At 30.8% G+C, this 20551-nt stretch overlaps 2 protein-coding genes across 2 annotated transcripts; one reads left to right on the top strand and one right to left on the bottom strand.

Moving 5' to 3' along the window:
- The first annotated feature begins 2967 nt into the window (after nt 1–2967).
- On the top strand, nt 2968–4623 carry LOC114409785. Its single transcript, XM_028373372.1, has 3 exons — nt 2968–3245; nt 3349–3437; nt 4281–4623. The coding sequence occupies exons 1-3, from the start codon at nt 3219–3221 to the stop codon at nt 4432–4434; spliced, it is 270 nt and encodes an 89-aa protein (XP_028229173.1). The 5' UTR covers nt 2968–3218; the 3' UTR covers nt 4435–4623.
- Nucleotides 4624–8869: 4246 nt separating this feature from the next.
- LOC114409786 (succinate dehydrogenase subunit 4, mitochondrial-like) lies at nt 8870–13625 on the bottom strand. The gene is made up of 6 exons (XM_028373373.1): nt 13339–13625; nt 13171–13201; nt 13038–13051; nt 12890–12940; nt 11430–11491; nt 8870–9324 (listed from the first exon to the last, which is right to left on the bottom strand). The coding sequence occupies exons 1-6, from the start codon at nt 13549–13551 to the stop codon at nt 9048–9050; spliced, it is 648 nt and encodes a 215-aa protein (XP_028229174.1). The 5' UTR covers nt 13552–13625; the 3' UTR covers nt 8870–9047.
- Nucleotides 13626–20551: the final 6926 nt, after the last annotated feature.

The raw sequence follows: 20551 nt of genomic DNA on the forward strand, positions 1-20551 counted from the left end.
AGACTAATAGAGTTCATCTTCTATGCATAATTTCTACTACTCTTTTTTTTGAACAAGATTTTTTTGTATATTTTCTAATAAGATTAGAAAATCTCTCAAAACACCTTGAACATCCCGAGAGAAAAAGAATAAATGCTTAGATTGTTCAAGCGTCTATAAGAAAATTGTGTGTTAGTCTCTAAGCCATCTTTCATCATGAATCTTGTCTGATTTGTTTAAAGTCAATAGTGGCTTGGTAGAATAAAGAATAATAGGTGTTGGTCATACTTGGGGTGGAGTTTGATTTGTAAAATCCAGAAGTGGTCATGACATAATACTTGTAACTCATGAAAAGGTAGTGAAACTTGGTGGTTTACCAAGAATTGGACGTAGTCTCAGTGGTAGAGACTAACCAATATAAATCTTTGTATTTATTTATCATCTCTTCCTTTCTATTTGATTAACTGACACGGGGTATGAATTGTGTTTCAAAAGTTACGAGATAAATTTCATTTTTTCTCATTGTCTGAAGTTTTATTGTGATAAAAGTTGTCTTTCTTATACAAATGAAAAACCATACTCTTTCAAAAAGAATTGATCTTTTAAGATAAATCACAATTCAACCCCTCCCCTTCTTGTGATATTTGCCTTTACAACCCCGTTAGTGGTGAACCCTTATGAAAGGGCATCCTGTGCTTGGATGTCACGAGGAGGAGATGTGCCAATAATTTCAAGAGTCCTGTTAGGGGAGCAACTGCTTCAGAGGTTGAATATTCCACATGCCATTATTGCTCACTTGAGACGCCACACTACTATCCCTCATGCTATTAGGAATAGTAGTAATATCCTTATTTACCAAAGTGGTTCCTAAGGGGAGCCAAGAATAATTCCAAAAGGAGACCTCATTGCCATCATCAAGGTTTTAATGCACACCTTTCTTAACTTCCTCCCACACCTTCATAATACTTCTCTAGGTTGCTGAAACATTCATCTTATTAATGATTTGGGGGATGACCTTATTGCCACAACGATATTTATCTCTTAGCACCCTAACCCACAAAGCTTCGAGTTGATTAATCAATCCCCACCCTAATTTCATGATGAAAGCTTTGTTAGAATCATGGAGGTTCCTAAAACCCAGACCCTCATACTTTCTCGAGTCACAATACTTTTTCCGAGAGATGGTATGCCAAGATCTCTATATGCACTTCAATTCTAGACAAACTTCCAAAATAAGGACTTTTAGCTCGTGACAAATAGGCTTGGAAGTAAGACTTAAAAGAGTTATTCCTGGAGTAACTTGATCCTCGTCAGGTTTTTAAACATTACTTTTTTTTACTGGAATTTTTTAACATATTACTAAGAGTTTGATTATTGATCATGTGGACGAAGAATATTTTATTAACAAAGGTTAAAGTCATCTAAGTGATTTTTACGCTTTAAAAGAATTTAACCTCCAACTATTAGTTAAAAAATACCTTAGTGTAAAAAACAGTTTGTTAAATGGATTTGATTTAACTCAAGTTAATGTCTGTTTTCAACCAAAAAAATTTATAAATATTTTTAATGATAAATTATCTATTTATATAATGCAATTTTTTATTGGTCTCTACGAATTATTTAGACTTATTAATTAAGTATTTTACAAAATAAAAGTAGGAATTCATACAAGTTTGCAAATAGGTCATTAAATACAGGAGACAATAAAATGTCATTTTATCCCATTGTTAAAGTTGAGATTATTTAATCCTATAATTTTCTGAACCATAAAAAAATATAATTGAATGGATATTTTTTTAAAAAAATTGATTGAGTCATTTTAATTTTTAATAGTATTCAAGGGTTGATTTGAGTAAATTTAACTAAAGCCGTTATCCAAACCCATCAAAATGTTACCGGTTGGGTTATGTTGTGTATGTATTATTTTACTATCAAACCTGAATCCAACTAATTTGATCATTAACAAATTGGATTTTGTCGAATCAATCATGTTTATACATTTAAATTTTTTTAACAATTGTAACTTTTTCAATTATCCTATGATATTTCATTAAAGAAATATTTATGAAATAAGTACAATTTTGGAAGACTCTTGCCATTATTGATAATTTATTGTGCCGTTGGCGTGGGAAGGGTCGAGACAATAAATAAGGTAACACTTTTCAACAGTTAGTTCTTAGCGATTAAGAGATTGTGTGACTCTGAGTTGTTTATCATAAGATTCAAGTTAGAAATAATAGTGGTGAGGTACAATCACAAAAACAAAATGCCCTTGACCAGTTTTTGCATAGAAGAAGAAAGAAATGAAAGAATGTTAACTGATGTATCAATGCATGTTAGATGGAAGATTTGCTTATTGGTTGAAATATACCAGGCAATTAGGATGCCATGGTATCCATTTAATTCTTCTAATTATTCAAATTTTCTCTTTTAACCTCTATACTTAAAAGTTATTAATTTTAGTCCTTACACATTCATTTTTAATTTCTATACATATCATTTTTACTATCTGAATTCATAAACTAAAAGAAATTTTAAAAAATACTACTAATATATATATATAAACTACAAAAGATCATTTTTATGTATAAAAATTAAAAACTAAAATTTGCACAATTATAAAAATTAAACGAGTAATTAAAAAAATTAAATATGATTTTAGTTTCTTTAATTTGTAAGTATATTTTTTTAGCTCTCAAATTAAAATTTATATTTTTTAGTCTCTTAAATTCACAAAATACTTATTTTTAATCCATAATAAAGTAAAAAACTCATCACAAATTATGCATCTAAACTACCAAAATCAATCAAAGACTAAAAATATATATATATTTTATTAAGTTGAGCTACTAAAAAGCACATACTCCAAATCTTGAACAACTAAAAATATATTATAATTAAGAAAAAAAAAACACCAATGATACAAAAAATCGCTTATAAGATTCTAAAAAACAAATCGCTTATAAAACAATGTTGAGCTGGCGTTTATTACTTGGGCTGTTAGTTTGCAGCGCATCGAGTTGCGTGCACGGGCACAACGTGGCTGCAAGTTGTAACTTGTAACAACCAATAGGGTTGCGTCTAGAAAAATTCTCACACTATTTTATAACGCACATAGTTTCTTCTGATAATAATTTTTCTGTCACTACCCACTCCTTTCTCTGTCTCCATCGTTTCGCATTGCACAAGCACTCTCTCTTTCCCTTACCCTTTTTCAGGTTTCAACGCTCCAACTATCCATGGCAAACCGCTGGCTCAGACCCGAGGTGCGTTTCGATCCATCATCGGAATATTCGTATTCGACCGTTTTTTTTTTCGTTTTAGGGTTTCACTGTTTTTTTTGTTTTTGTTTTTTGTTTTTGTTTTCAGGTGTATCCACTGTTCGCTGCGGTTGGTGCTGCTGTTGGGATCTGTGGATTCCAACTGGTTCGTAATATCTGCATCAACCCTGAAGTCAGGTCTCTCTCTCCCTCATTTTCTGAATTGAATTTGGTTTCTTTTTCTTTTAGGTTTTGATCTTTGAAATTATTGAAATTAGTTTTCATGCTGTGAGGGTTTTTTGTTGTTTGGATGGGATCGTAATGAATGATTAGGGATTTGGGATTAATACTTGTTGCGTTTTTTTGTTAAATTTCTCAGTTGTTAGTCTTCGACTCCTTGTGAATTGTTATTACCTGAATTGTTTACTTTTTTTATAAAAAAAAATGATAAATTGGTATGTGCATTGAAGATAAAATGGTGAAGGAAAGGGGGAAAAGAGGATAGGAAAGTGGGGAGGTGTTGACTATTAATTAGAATTCTTCCTTGACCAGCCAAGTCAAAAAGCACGTCGAAGAATCAGGGTGAATATTGATTTTTATTAATTCAATTCGGAATCTTTGGAATCAGAATGATATACAATTTGGTCCTTCAATGTGTTAATCATGTTTTAGACTTTTCAGAGACTAATTAGTCCTCAAAAGTGTAAATATGTACAATTTAATTCTTAATGTATTAATTTTGCTCACAATTTATTCACATTTTGATTATATATTTGTGATGAAAGGACTAACAATGTGATTTGAGGACTTAATTGCACACACCAACACTTTTGGGACAAAAAATAAATAGGATATCACTTTCAAAGATCAAATTGTATATTAACTCTTTTTAACAATAAGTTGGATCAAATATTTTGTATGCATTGAGTTTTTCGTCATCATAAGAGGTGTTTCTGTTAGTTAATTTAATTAATTTGTATTAGTGTTTTGGTTATTAATGGGAAACAATGGATGATTCATTTGTTCTTGTCATGTATTTAGGGTGAACAAGGAGGGAAGGAAGGCAGGAGTTTTGGAGAACTTTGCTGAGGGAGAGAAGTATGCCGAGCACTTCCTGAGGAAGTATGTGCGCAACAGAACTCCGGAGATTATGCCCTCCATCAACAGCTTCTTCGCTGACACAAGTCGCAACTAAGTTGCTTTGAATAAACAAAGGTTAATGTGAGATATTAATTCTATTGTGGTTACAAACAGATTTTATCATGCATTTGTAAAACTAAATTTGGTTGTTGCTTTCTCTAGCCGTACAGTGGGTTTGCTGTGGTTGAGAATAATAATACTGATTTTAATGCATTAATGATGGCTGCTGTTTCAATGCCCACTATATTGTTGGTGTTTATTGCTGGAGAGAATCTGATCTCAATTGACGTTTGATTAACTGATCTATAAAAGGAACTTACCAATATTTTGCAGTCAAGTATAGCTATTGCGACTAAATATTACTAATTTTTATGGATTAATGTTTCTTATTAATGAATCATTTATACAATTTTTTTTCATGAGCATTGAGATAAAGCCAACTTCTCCTTCAATTTTTTTTTTCTTAATGTCACCTGTAGTCCATTATGTTTTGTTTTGCAATTGTTTTACTTTGATATATTAAGTTTTTAAAGTTTTGTTACGGTGTTTTATGTTTTTGAAATGTATCATCTTAGTCATTTTTTTATTTTTTGTTAATAATGTTAGTGTTTTGATAACTTTTAAAATTTTAAATGTTTTAATGTCACTTTTAGTTCATTATGTTTCTTAATTATTTTGTTTTGATACATTATATTTTAAAAGTTTCATCTTTTATGGTTTTGAAATATATTGTTTTGGTTCTTTTTAATTTTCTATTAGAAATATTAGTGTTTGTGAGGGTTTTAAATTTTAAAATAATTAATACAGCGGTGACACCTCTTCGTGCTACTTGTCTTCCTTTGATCCAGTTATAAATGTTTGATGAGAAATTTTACTTGTCCGATGTAACCATGTCGCTTGAGGTCTTTTTTGTAGATCTGATGCAAGAGTCACATTATGACATCCTCTTGTAGGTTTTGATTAATTGGAGATTTTCCTCTTCTATTTTCAATAGCATAATTATATGAAAGTTTTGATTTTTCAGTAAGGAGTATAAGAAATTTCTGTGTTTTCGGAGAAATTATGTGTTGACGTTATTTGATTTGTATGATGTATTTTTTATCTTTTTAGATTTGGAAGAGGTTGGAGATTATTTTTTTAGTTGTTTATTTTTTAAAATAAAGATAATGATGATTTTTAGTTATTATTATGTAAAGTTAATTATTTTAAAAATTTTAATATCAATTTTGATCCATTACTTTTCATCCTTATTTTATACTTATGATACATTAAGTTTTAACACAAAAAATTAGAAAGATACTTTTGAAATTTAACGTATCAAAATAAAATAACTCTAAAATATAAATTAAAAGTAACATTAGATTATTTTTTTCCTCCTTGCTAATTAATTTGTTTCAAGTTAAAATTAATCAATTGGTCCTAAATTATTTGAAAATTTTCAGATAGATTTCTAAACTACTCTTTTTAATCGAGTCTATAAACTTAAAAGTCTCTAGAGTCAATATGGTGTGTCTTGAAATCCAAAAAAGATGACAATTAACAATGATTTTAAAATCCTAGGAGTTCAATTAAAGAAAATTACGTGGTTAAAAATCCAATTAAAATCTTTTTTAGTTTAGGGAGTTAATTGAAAATTACATGTCTTGAAACTCACTCAAAGTCAACGTTGAACCACGTCACTAATAATTGAAGAAACATAAATTGGATATAATTAACTTAATTATATTATATACTATCATTTAATCATTATTTTTAAACTTAAATTTGATGAAATATGACCAAAGATTGATAAATTTTCGATTAAGAATAAATGAATTGAAAAAAAAATATTTTTATTAATTTAATTAATAAAGTCTCTTGTTAAAATTCACTTTAAACATAAATGTTAGTGACCCCTAAATATTTGTTCCTATATCTCGATTTAAGAAAGGGAAAAAAACTATATTCATGTATTTACACGAGTAACAATTTTAATGTATGTGGTAATAACTAAGGAGAATCTTTATACTTATATCCTAACTTATTTCTCAAATTTCAATTTAATGTAATTTATTTTACAGACTAGTAAAACTAAAATACTAGTATTGTTTTAAAATAAAAATTAATAAAAAAAAACACCAATTAAAATTTTAAAATATCTAATTCAAATTAAAAAAAAAGTTAAAAATCTTCAGACTTTAATTATATAATGTAAAAAATATATATTTATACTATAATATTATGTGTGTAATGTGATGCGTTATATACGATGTGCGTGTAATTCAAATTAAAAAGTTAAAAATCTTTCAGACTTTTCTTTAGGTCTGAATTGAGACTCATTTGACATATAAAAACTTCATTCGTTGTAAATAATCTTTAAGAACATTAGTTCAATTCAAGTTCGATTGTCATTCTTAAAATTTACCTGTTTAATATAAAATGATAATGTATTCTGTTTATTGACTTAAAGTAGGAGGAGCTAGTGCGTCAATTAATTGGAAAAAAGTCCCAAGTTCTAATTTCTGGACTCGAAGAATAAAACATCAATTTCAATTTTTATTAGTAATTCTTTGATAAGTCATTTTGTAAGTAATAATATACGCTACCATTGAAGCTTGTGGCAATAAATTAAATTAAACTTATTTTCTACGTAAATCTTTTGTACGAAAATAAAAATAGTCGTATTTCTCCATGCTGAAGGTTAACGTTGTGCAAACCAATATTCAACAAATTAGTTGGCTGCGGTAAGTTTTATAATTTGTGTATGTAAATTAACTAAAAAAAGGGTACCATAAAAAATAGTGACAGTAAAAATATGGGAAGATAAACATAAAAGACTAGTAGTAACATATTTAACATTCTTCCTTTAGTCGCTATAAGCATAGGCATGGCAACAAGGTTCCGAACCCGTGGAGCCTACCCCAAATCCGTCTCGATTGTGACGGAAAAATTCAAGTTGACCGAGGTTGGGTTTAGATTTTTTTCGATAACCAAAGTTGGGTTTGGGGTCATGTACAATCTAAAAATATAGTATAGTTATTATTTAAAATTATATTTTTCATTTTATGAAAAATTATATTTTTTTATAAAATTTTATAAGCATGTTAGGCACGGAAAGAAAAAAATCCCAACTCGGTCAAGGGTGGGGATGGGATAAATATATACCTTCATTGGGTTTTGGGGAGAGACGGATAGAGATGGGGAGTCAGGGGTGTAATAATCAAAACCTGATCCTAACTCACCTAGTTGTCATACCTATATAAGTAGAATCACATGATAACAATACAAAATAATCACCGAACATAAATTATTTAACAAAATCAACTTGAAAATTAATCCACCAATTAAAAGGGTATAAAAAATTTCAAAATCCACATTAACATTTATCTGAACCTAAATCTAACTATTAGTATAAATCTACATTCTACAACACAATGTATCCTAGACTGTCCAAAGATCAAAAAACGCTAATCACACCTTAAGCAAAAAAGTCCATAACACATGCTGCAATATAAATATGCATACCATTTTTTCTTTCAAAAACATGAAGAAAAAACAAAACATATATTTATTATCCAACACTATAATTAGGGGTATATATAGATCAATTTAGGTTGGATTTGACAAAACACGGAACCTATCCAATTAAATTTGAACGAATTGGTTTAAGTTGATTTTTTTTTAAAAAAAAAAAATAAAACTCAACCAAAACCAACTCATTTTGTAAACGGATTAGGTTAGATCAACAAGTCAAAACATTTCAAATTATCTATTATTTATAAAAATTCAATATTTTTAATAAGTTAATTTTTATTAAATAGAATACTAAATACATTACTTATAATAATTACAAGTAATCAAATAGTGAAAGAAAAGATTAAGAAAAAAATTACATTATCATCATATAGACTAACATATTATGTTAAACATAATTTAAAAATTAAAAAATAATAAATAAGTTCAAGAATCAAACCCACAAAATCTAAAAACTCAAACTAAAATTATTACAACATAATTAAAAAATTCTAATGTTTTCAAATAGTCAAATGAGTTGAAACTTCAACTAAATTTAAAACAGTTTGAAATAAATTAAAAAACAAAATAAATGTTCTACAACTAATTAGGAGTTAAAACCTTAATTTTGTGATTGACCAAGTAAAATCGTGAAAAATGAGAAAAGAAGAGATCTTACTCTTAGTTTGGTAATAATAAATTCATTTTTTAAAATTTAAAAATATATATTATATAAAAATAAATAATAATAATAATAATATAATACAAAAAAATGGTTCAACGAGTCCAAATGCTACAGCCTGTGACCCAATCCAAAATTCAACATATTCGAATGAGTTAGATTGAATTTGACCTAAACACAAAAAATACTTAACCCACACTTTTCGGGTTTAGTTGGATAACTCAGGTACGCGAGTGACTCATACCTTGAACACCCCTAACTAATAACTACAATCATATGATACTAATTAGCATAAATACTACTTAACAACAAAAGATATATGCAAGACACGCTAAAATTCATCCATTACCATGATAAATCATCAAGTTATCACGTTGCCTCGCCTCTTAAGTTTGAGAAAACGACTACAAACTACAAATTAAGGTTTTGCCAAGTTTGACCCTCAATGGCCTCTTATTGGAAAGTAATGTCAGCACAACCCATGCACTATCTGATTATACAAATACAAAATTTAAGCATACATCCTTCAATGCGATTATCAAGAACAACCTGAGAGAAATCATGACAAATTCTCTGGTCATTTCATGGTGAACATAGTCAGCCAAAATCTCTCCGATCCCTGCATATAAGTGCCAGAACACAAAGAAATTTGCGAAGAGCAATGAATAAGTGTTCGGGTATATTAGAAGAAGAGAGGCAACTGCAGTAGCTTTTAGGAGCTGCTCTCTCTTTGTCTTCGTTGCCTTACTCAATCCACTGTTTCGTTCCTTCCTATATGCCAACCAATAGATAGCGGGAAATGGGAATTAACCAAACCATATCTACAAAATACCACTCATGGAACTCGTAAGTGTCTTAATGTTTCATTCATTATCAAACAATGATTCAAGCATTAAGACCAATCCAATGCCCCTTTAAACCTTGAATAAACTAAACCAACAATTAGGAAGGTATAAGCACAACAATTAGAGCATGTATATATTTATATACCCCCAAAGCATTGGAACTAATAGGCCATGGATATAAGCAATAACAGCAATGAAAAAATTGAAACAGGTTTATTATCAAGAAACAAGAAATGGGAGTAGAAAACACACATCTGATCCAAAACTCAATTAACTTGTATTGGATGTTTGTATCACACAGCTATCAGCTCAAATTCCAGCTAAACAAATACTAAGCCTTGGTCAGGAAATGAGAAGGTAATACAACTTTTGGCAACATCAAGCTACATAATATTGTTCATAGTAATACATAAAATTAAAGAATATCTTCCACACTTAGTTGGGTTAGATAGAGTGCAATTAAATAATGTCAACAGTGCCCTAGTAATTTAAATCAACATTTACACTTTACTAAAGAGGTTGGAGAAGATTCTAATTTGCAGGCATTGAATTGAGTGGGTTTTTGCATAATGAAGATAATTTGATTCTTCTCTATGAAGATGAGAGAGGTCTGCTTGAGGATGAACTACGGGTCAAAGATGATCTCCAGATTGATCAAAGTGATGACACTCTTCCTGAACTTTTGATCAACAAAAAGTTCAGGAAGATTTTCTTGATTTTGATAGTAACTTAGAAGAAGTAAAGAAGCTTTTTCAACAACAAAGTATTGAGGTTAACAATAGTTATAAGTTTAGGCAGCCCATATCCCATAGAGAACGATATTAATCTTCTAGGAGGCCATTCTATTAATGCTTGTTCTGAAAAGGGAATTCTGCCTAGCCTAGATGTTGAACAGATGAAACCTTTTGGCCAAAGTGAAGGGCACCGGATTTTGATGAGGAAGCTATTTATATCAGTACACAATACAAGTGATTTGATTTTCTGATCCACAATCACTTTCTGATTAATCTGTTGGGTAAAGGAAGTAAAGGTGATCTTTTGCCAAATGCATATAATACAAGTGGAAGAAGGTAGCAACAACAGTAAATTACGGAGACCATAAAGGAATCAGCAGGCTTAATTAGGTTTTCTCAAGCTTTGAAGTTATCTTTGTTTAAAGCAAAGGGGATCTTGTTTTGAGTTTATTTTAGTATTGGTTTATCCATTTTGTTGCAGCTTTTTTGTGGAATGAATTTCCTAGTACAGTTTTGGCCTTTGGAACATTTGTGGTTCCATTTTGTGTTTTTTCCTCCTAGGGTTGTGTTTGTTTGTGGTTTCCTAGGATTTTTAACTTTTTCTTTTCCAAGACCTTTTTGGTTTGTTTCGAGGTTATCTAATCCCCTTTTTGTATTTTCCGCTTCCTATTTAATGATATTTCTTTTTAATATGATAAATGAAAGAAATGATTAAATGTCCAATCAAAATTCAAAATTCTAGCCATACACAGCACCAATCAATACAGTAATCATGCTTAACAAGGTTGAAAGCATGATCAATTTTACCAACAAATGAGATTAACAACAGTACATTGTGGAGAGCATAAACTGTGAAGGAATCAGCAGGCTTAATTTAATTAGGCTTTCTCAAGCTGTCAAGTTATCTTCTTTGCTTGAAGCAAGGGGAGTATTGTTTTGAGTTGTTTCTAGCAATAGTTTATCGCTTTTGTTGCATGTATTTTGTGAATGGAGTTTCCTAGTAGAGTTTTGGGATTTTCTCCTTGGGTCGTGCTTGTATTGTGGTTTGAAGGATGCCTTATCCTCTTTTTATTTTCCCCTTCGTATCTAATAACATTTCTTTTTCTAGAACATAAATGACAGTAATAATTAGATGTACAGTAAAACTTTCAAATTTCTAGCTATACACAGCACCTAACCATTGTGAAGAGACTCAACAATAATCAAGCCAGTCAATGCAATAATGGATGACACTTAACGAGATAGAAAGCACAATCAATTTTACCATCAAAGCTGTAATCGTATTGCAACAACTAACCTTTCAGCGCCATCCTCTGTAGTAGCAACTGTGGCATAACCAGCTACACTTTGAGGCGGAACCTGGGAGCCATTGTTGTTGGTCACACAAATGAACTAGACTTGAGCATTTAGCATTACCAGTACCAAATATAGAATTCATTCCATCCAGCATCCAATACTTAGTGCAGGTCATTAAAATGAAATATTACTAAATCAAAACATACAGTGTGACCCCAGGTATTGAACATCTATGGTAAATGTCATGAAAAATCAACAGTTAGTATTTGAATCAAATTATTCAATGCAGCTGCTTCTACAGGAAAATTATTTTCTATTCTTTAGTTATTTACATGTAATCCAAGTATATGTTACATAAATACATCTCTCTAACACTGGTGAGCCAGTAAATATGTACATAAATCAATAAAAAAAAGTTCCTCTGGTCAGTGTTGTCAACTGCGGATTGCAGAAAATGGCGGAAAGCCAATAATCTGCTATATCATATAGTGGATAGTATCGGGGGCATATAGCACAAGTCACATAACGGTTGAAATATATGATATATATCAATTATATATGTATGAAAATTAAGTTGTATTTGTATGCAAAATTGCAAATAACAATAAAATACATAAAAATTAGCATAATATCATCTCAAAAGTTCAATTGGCTGGAGACTCGCAAGGATGCAGGATGCATGCCACAACCACAACATTGATGGCAGCCATGATAGCGGAGGGAACCACAATTGCAGGTCCAAGAAATTCTGCAATGCAATAGCACTGTAGCAGCTATTTAACAACACTGCCTCTGGTTAAGCATATTTTTTTTATTAATTATCATGATGAATAACTTGTTAGTCTCCAATTATTTATAACAACAAATACACAAGAGAGAATTTAAGACTACAAAAGAAAATAACTACTTATCTTCATAATATTATACAACATTAGAACTTACTTTTTCACAAATGATGAGTGAACAAAATGAAACAAAATTGTTTAAGAAATTTCTTCTTACAAGAGGAGCATGGGGTGCAGTAAAATATAAGCAAAACCATAGTGTGGAGACTAGAGACAAGGAGTTGGCTCATTATGTTGTATCTTAAAGGTGTGAAAAAATTACAAAGAATATTTTCTTTACACATGATGGCCAAAAAGAGCCTCTACTTCACTTAAAAGATCATGTCAAATGAAAGCCTTTAGAAATACTAGTTCCTTTGAATGACAAAAACTACTTGTTGATAATCGCTATTCTAATTCTCTTTTCCTTGCTTAAGGCAGTTGAATATATATATATGTGCAAACAACACATCCTTAAACATCACGCATAATCACAAACGAATTCCAATAACGATGAATACTTAAACCAGAAAGATACATAAGATGCAACAGTAATAAAAATTGAATAAGATGTCTGCAAAGGTCAGTATTCAAGCAGAGCTATATAAGAGAGTGAGAGAGAGAATCTTGAATAAACCTCAAGAGTGGCTTTGCCCGTTCCTTCAAGAGGGCGATACAGTTTGAGAACCTAACATGATTCACATAACCAAACAAGAAGTTAGACAACCAAACCAACTTCAATGAGAACTATTCCACAACCAAATTCCAGAGCATTTCGTAATTACCTCGTGAGCGCGTCCTGGAAAGCAAAACACCCACATCCAGCACAATCACAACGCAGAAGGCGAATTCATTAGAAACTAAAGACACATCAAAATCAAATCATGAAAGCAAAACGCAAAAAACTTATAAAAAAACCTCGGTTTCCAATGAGATTCCCGACTCGAACCTGCAACAACACAAGTAGGAACAGTTACGACTTACGAGCCCTAAAAGTATCAGCGAAGCATCCAATCACAACGAAAGTAGTACGGACGAGAGATCGAAGCGTAATAAATAATCATATGAGAAAATGGAGGAACTTACATCAGATCCAGAGAGCGTGATTCCGCGTGACTGAGTGGCGGACCACGGAGCGGTGAGGAGGCTGTTGAGGGCGGATGGAGAGGGGACTGGCGGCGAAGGTGGCGGCGGAGAGGTTGTGGCGGAGGATGCGTGAGCGACGAGGTTGGAAGAGATTCTGAAGAGAGGCTTTGAATTGGAGAGCCTCTTGCTCAGCGTCAGGGACATAGATTGCATTTTTGCTTTTTTCGCTTTCTTCTGATGAGAGGAGTCAAGCCAAGTTAATACTATGCAGGATCGGTACTTCTTACACGAGCCTATGAGCATTTTTTTTATTTTTTTTTTGTGAATTACAAGTTAATTATTTCATTCAATAAATTCTCGTGTCTAATAAATTTAATAATTTTTATAGTACTGTAATGATTATAATTAATAAAAATCATATCAACGGGAATTTCTTAACTCGTTCCTGGTTTGTTACAATTTGAACAACTTCTTCGACCTTTTAATCATTCCATCCAGTTTTATGAGTTTTCACCCATTCATGGGTTTCTAATTACTAACTTCTTAATCAATCCTTGAAAATTTAGTATTTGTTGTTTGTTAACTTGACCTTGTGCGTCTAATGCATTATCTTTGCATTCTATCTCTAGAATCCTGATTGCATATTTTATTGAATCCACATGTGAAGATTTCAGATATTTAATCTTCTGAATGTATTTTATGATCTAAGATTTCAGTTAAGGAATTGCATATTCGAATAGAATCTTGGATGAAGTGTTTAGAGTAGCTGCTGTTGAAGAAAATCAGTTTCTAGCAAACTTGGTTGTTTGGTTTGAGATTCTCTCATAAACCCTATCTGGAAGTTGAAAAACCAATTAGTTTTTCTGCTCATTTTCAAACCAACTATATATCGTGGGTGTTTATTGCTGGAGATAATCTGATCTCAATTGAGTTTGATTAACTGATCAATAAAAGGAACTCACCAATATTTTGTAGTAAAGTATAGCTATTGCAACTAAATATTACTAATTTTTATGGATTAATATTTCCTATTAATGAATCATTTTTTAAATTTTATTTCATGAGCATTGAGATAAAGCCAAATTCTCCCTCAATTTTTTTTTTATTTTTGTTTTTCAATTTCACCTTACTAATTTATTTGTTTCAAGATAAAATTAATTAGTTGGTCCAAAATTATTTGAAAATTGTCAGATAGATTTCTAAACTATTTTTTTTTAATTGAGTCTATAAACTTAAAAGTCTATATAACTTGTCAGTATATGATGACAATGAGCAATGATTTTAAAATCTTAGGAGTTCAATTAAAGAAAATTACATTGTTAAAAACCCAATTAAAATCTTTCTTTAGTTTAGGGTGCTATTTGAAAATTTTCAAATAGTTTAAGGGGTTAACAGTGAGCTTTAATTATTTAATTTGAACCCACTTTTGTTAATTTTCCGACGACTTCTTCTGTGGGAGACCTTATTCTGTCTTTCAAGTTGGAAAACTCTTATAAACCATTGGATGAAGAGCACAATGATCCAACGGTTACAGTGAGAATAACTAAGTAAATGATTTATCCTTAATGATGTTGGTTAAAAACAAAAACTAAATCTTTATTTTGTTGTTGTGGCCGCCGTCGGAAACACCTCGGACGAACACCTCCTCCATCGTCATGACAATGACAACCGCCACAACTTTCATTTAGTTTTTTTTTTTTTCTTTTTCTTCCCCTCTCATTTTCGCTCTTTGGACGTGCTTCTCTTTTTAAGATTTGATCTTGTTTCTGTTTTTCAAATCTGCATCCGTTCTCTAAACGTGCTTCTTCCACGCAAGATTTGCAAGGTCGACCTTGCTCACTTGCTTCTTCGCACTGACTCCACCGTCGACGCTGTTGCTTTCGAAGAATCTTCAACGTTTGCAATTGCACGAGGCTCGAAAGTCGAAACTGACTTCGAAATCAGACTGTAAACTTGCACTTAAAGGCTATTTGCAGTCCTCATCATTCTTCGGCGCCAAAAACTCGACGCTCTTGAGCAAGAGAGAGATAAGCAAGAGCGAGAATCAATGAAAGAAAAGGAGTAGTTCCAAACAACTATGGATGTAGATTTTCTGGTGCATGAGGTTAGGCCATGGCGGCGAGGTATGAAATTCGGGTTTCGGAGGGAGGAGAGGAAATCATTGGGGAGGGTTGCGGGAAGTGGAGGTTGTAGGAAAGGGAGTGGGAGACGTAGAAGATAATTAAACATTATTTTTGTTAAGATAAATAATATTTTCTTTCATGGGTAAATCACGAATAAATTTATTCATAAAATATTAAAATTTAAAATTTAATCCTCAAAAAATATAAAAAATGCGATAAATTTATCTGATCACTTTTATTCGTTATCGTTAATAAAATAATATATGTGATATTAAGGGATAAATTTGTCACAAAATTGGTTATTAATATAGTCTTACCGTATAGATCAAACAACAACGTCAATAAATTATTATTAATAGACTTAAATGTCAATAATTTTTTGTTAAACATAAATATTAATATATTTTTATTAGACACCAAATATTTATTGGTAGAACAAATATACTAATAAGATCATATTAAACGTTAAAAAAATAAAAAACACAAAATTGAAACATGATACAATAATAAACATTAAATAAGAGACTTCTAATAAAATTTCAATTAACATCATCAAACACTTTTCTTTGGATATTTTATATTATTGTAAATTTTGAAACAAATTAAATGATATGTATGCAAATATTAAAACTAAATATAAAAAAAATTACTCTTTTAAAATATATATATATATATATATATATATTACAAAAGAAAATATAACTGAGTTAAAATGAAATAAATTCATAAATTAAGTGTATATTAAATTTTTTCTTTAAATTTATAATTTCTTAATTATCATTTTAATTTACTTGAAATAAATTATTATGTTTACATTCTAAATGATAATAACATAAATTTGTTAAGACTATTTTCTTTTTTATTATTTTTTTAGGCATTTTTTTATACACAAGTATATTCTTTCTTAAAAAATAACCTTACAATTCTATTTAAAATATAGTCATAATTAAGGTTTTTCATTTCTTCTCAAGTTTGTTTAGTATACATCGTATCAGTTCCATAAATTCAAGCTAAATGAGTCACACCTTTTGAGTTAACAATAAAAATGAAGTGAATAGTCATTTTCGTCCATGAATATGTAAATCTCTAAGAAATTTGTCCCTAAAAGATTAAAATTCAAAATTTGGGAAAAATTTACCCTAAAATTATATTTTACTCTTAAATGAAACAAAATTTGGGACATAATAAATTAATCTAATAGAAACATACTGATATTTAAGTTCAACAAAAAAATTACAAACATTTTGATACAATGAAAAATTACTAACATTTTGGTCCAATAGAAACTTACTGACATTTTGGTCTAAAATAAAAATTACTAACATTTTCATCCAACAAAAAATTAGTGACATTTTCGTCCAACAAAAAATTACTAATATTTAGGTTCAATAATAATAGCTTATTGACATTTTCTTCCAATCTATTTAGCATGGCCACATTGGCAATTAATTTTGTGACAAATTCATCCCTTTGTGTCACGTTTTAATCTTTTAAGGATGAATTTGTCAACGACTTACATATCCAGGGACGAAAATGACTATTTACTCTTTTTGTTTTTAACCAACATTATTAAAGGATAAATCTATTACTTAGCTACTCTCATTGTGACCACAAATCATTGTACTCTTCATCCAACGATTTATAAAACTTTTTCAACTTGGGAGACAAAACAAAGTCTTCCATGATAGAAGTTGTCTAATTTCATAGCCAAGGTCCTTGGGAAAACAATATTGCATCCAACAAAAACGTCGAAAAGGTATTTCATTGCCATAGTCTTCAACTGAAAATTCAGACCGCTCATAAAAAAAGCATATTTAGGTTTCCATGTGCATGATGCTACCACTCGTCGCTTCCAACAACAATGTCTAAAAGGTATTCCATGGCCACAGTCTCCTCCGATGGCCGCAACCTTGGCCATGTCTTCCTCTATTGTGTTTACAACAACGACGACACAAATTTCACCCAAACAATGCAATGCCAAAGTTGCTTCTACTGCATGATACGCAGTTGTCGCCATTATCGTTGGCTTTCAGGTGAGATGTCACCAGCGACTACTACGGTGGTGGTAAAGAAGAAAGAAAAAAAGAAACTAAGTGAGAGGGCTAGAAAGGAGAGAGAAAAAAGAAAATGAAAAAAAATCATATCCATTGATTAAACAAATTATTATATCTTATGTTGTACATTTATCTTCCCATGGTGGGAGTCCTATTTGACTCTCCCACCTTAGCCAGCGTCGTGCGCTAATATCCATTTTATACTATTAACAAAAGGAATATTTCCTTTTGATGATCATAATTTTTTTAAAAAAATTAGTTTTTAAATTTTTACTATTTTTTTAATAATTATTCACTATTTTTTTATTTAGTTAAATAGTTAAAAAAGCAGCATCTACCATATGAATGAGTTTCTATTCATGGTCATCGATAAGATCTCACTGTAGGAGGATACTTGCACTTTGAGATGAACACATTTTTATCATATTTCATATTGATCTTGATTTCGAAGGAGCATTGCAATATGTAGTTGTCTTTGTGGCCGTGTTTATAAATTTTGGGGCCTTAGAAAAAAAAACTTATAAAGACTTAATATAACACAAGAAATGTAGGTTTGGTCTTCATTTTGATGGCCAATTTCTCGTATGTTCTTTTTTTTATTATTTGTTATCATCGATGAGAATAACAAAGAAGCAAATTACAATTGTTGGAAGACAGTGTCCAAGTCATATGCTAACTTTTCATTACAAAGTATAAGAATAAAATAAAAAGCAAAAAATTAATAACAAATAATTCAAATATAAGAATTTTGTAAAGTAAATAAAATAATAATAAAATGATAGAACCGGAAAACAAAATGAGTTGTACATTATCATTGATATTATCTACTCAAATACTTTATCATCGACTATCCTCTTTAAAAAATACTTTAAGTCTTTAAAAGAATATGAGAATGAGAAGAAGAAAAAATAGAACTGAAAATATTAAAGTTACAATTTTTTTAGATATCCTATATGTTATCAATACTTTCTAAGAGATACAACTCAATTAATTACTTTTTAAGGCATTGAAACAATAGCCACAATATTGTCTAATTATGTAAAACTAATCCACTAGTAGACAATCATAATTGCTATATTAGTTTTTATTAATGTGGCAATGTCCAATCAAACGACCCTAGGGCTAAGTTACAACAACACATAATAGCTAACCTGATGCAATCCTACCCCCAAGGGTATTGGATGTTGGATCAAGTAGCCTCGGAATAATTAAGAAGGGGGGGTTGAATTAATTATTAACGAACCTTTACTAATTAAAAATTTATCCTTCTTAATATTACCAAAAGTAAAAACAATAATTAAAGTGCACAACAAAAATTAAAAGAGTAGAGAAGAAGAAGACAAACACAAGAGATTTATACTGGTTTGGCAACAACCCGTGCCTACATCCAGTCCCCCCAAGCGACCTGCGGTCCTTGAGATTTCTTTTCAACCTTATAAAAATCCTTTTACAAGCAAAGATCCACAAGGGATGTACCATTCCTTGTTCTCTTTGAACAACCTAGTGGATGTACCCTCCACTAGAACTGATCCACAAGAGATGTACCCTCTCTTGTTCTCAGTTACAACAACCCAAGTAGATGTACCCTCTACTTGTACCACAAAGGATGTACCCTCCAATGTGTTAAGACAAAGTTCTCAAGCGGTTAGTCCTTCGAAACTTTGTGAAGGGGGAAACAAAAGAATTCTCAGGCGGTTAGTCCTTTGAAATCTTTTGTTTATGGGAAAGGAAAGAATCAAAAGAATTCTCAAACTATGTCGTTTTGAATTCTTTGACAAGGGAGAAGGGAGACACAAAAGAATTCAGGCGGTTAGTCCTTTGTTCTTTTGGAAAAGGGAGAAGAGAGACACAAAAAGAATTCAGGCGATTAGTCCTTGGCGAATTCTTTTTGGCAAAGGGAGAAGGGAATGAAAAAGATGAATAGCACAAGTTTTTGAACAAAGAACTTTTCTTGGAAGAGAAAGTTTTGAACAAAAAACTTTTAGAAGGATGAAGAGAAATGAAATCAGAAAGTTCTGTTGAAAGAAATGAAAGAAGATGTTGAAAGATAGAATGATTGAAAGAAATGATGGATCATTTTTAAATTCATGCCATGGTCACATATTTATAATCTTTTGATGACTCAAGTCAAAGTTTGTGACTCTTGGCAATTTCTTTTAAAACTAGTCACTTAGAAAAGTTGTGACTTTTGAAAGAATCTTCAGAAACAAGTCACTTGAAGAATTGTGACTTTTGGAAATGAATTTTTCGAAAACAGTCACTGGTAATCGATTACCATTAAGGTGTAATCGATTACACATCAACAGATGTGACTCTTCATTTTGAATTTTGAAAATCTTAACGTTTTAAAAACACTGGTAATCGATTACATGATTATGGTAATCGATTACAGCTTTGTAAATCAATTTGAAAAACAATGCTGGCTACTGGTAATCGATTACCAGAGAGTAAAACTCTTTGGTAAAAGATTTTGTGAAAACTTCATGTGCTACTCAATGTTTTGAAAAACTTTTTAATACTTATCTTGATTGAGTCTTCTCTTGATTCTTGAATCTTGAGTCTTGAATCTTGATCTTGATTCTTCCTGATTCTTGATTCTTGAACTTGATTCTTGAATCTTGAATCTTGAATCTTGAATCTTGAAACTTGAAACTTGATTCTTGAATCATTACTTGAAACTTTGCTTAACTCTTGATTCTTTGGCATCATCAAAATAACCTTGGAAGGCATTGCTTCCACATTGGATAGAAGACTCCAAGAGCATTGAGCTAGAGTGGTTAAAGAAGGCCCTAGGGTTCTGATGAATCTTAGGGTAGATTTCTGAGCCCATGGGCCAAGGTTGGATCCACTCTTCTTTGTAAATATTAGAATAGGTTTTCCTTTTTTTTAGCCTTGTATTTTGGCCATTCTAGTAGTATAGGGTTTTACCCTTGTATTTCAGGGCATTAGAAGTAGTATTTGTAGTAGGGACTTTTTTGTATTTTCATGTCTTTTGGCATGGGGGTGAGCTTAGCTATTAGAGGGGTGTGTGTAACT

The sequence above is a fragment of the Glycine soja genome, chromosome 4 (genome assembly GCF_004193775.1).
Source record: "Glycine soja cultivar W05 chromosome 4, ASM419377v2, whole genome shotgun sequence".
In the NCBI taxonomy this organism is placed as follows: Eukaryota; Viridiplantae; Streptophyta; class Magnoliopsida; order Fabales; family Fabaceae; genus Glycine; species Glycine soja.

Excerpts from the sequence above, each read along its gene's own strand:
- LOC114409785 (XM_028373372.1), top strand. The coding sequence starts at position 3,219 with ATGGCAAACCGCTGGCTCAGACCCGAG. Across the intron at positions 3,246-3,348 it reads ACCGCTGGCTCAGACCCGAG|GTGTATCCACTGTTCGCTGC; the intron begins GTGCGTTTCGAT and ends TTTTGTTTTCAG. Across the intron at positions 3,438-4,280 it reads TGCATCAACCCTGAAGTCAG|GGTGAACAAGGAGGGAAGGA; the intron begins GTCTCTCTCTCC and ends TCATGTATTTAG.
- LOC114409786 (XM_028373373.1), bottom strand. The coding sequence starts at position 13,551 with ATGCAATCTATGTCCCTGACGCTGAGCAAGAGGCTCTCCAATTCAAAG. Across the intron at positions 11,492-12,889 it reads CGGGCAAAGCCACTCTTGAG|GTTCCGCCTCAAAGTGTAGC; the intron begins GTTTATTCAAGA and ends AATGGCTCCCAG. Across the intron at positions 9,325-11,429 it reads ACAGAGGATGGCGCTGAAAG|GAAGGAACGAAACAGTGGAT; the intron begins GTTAGTTGTTGC and ends GTTGGCATATAG.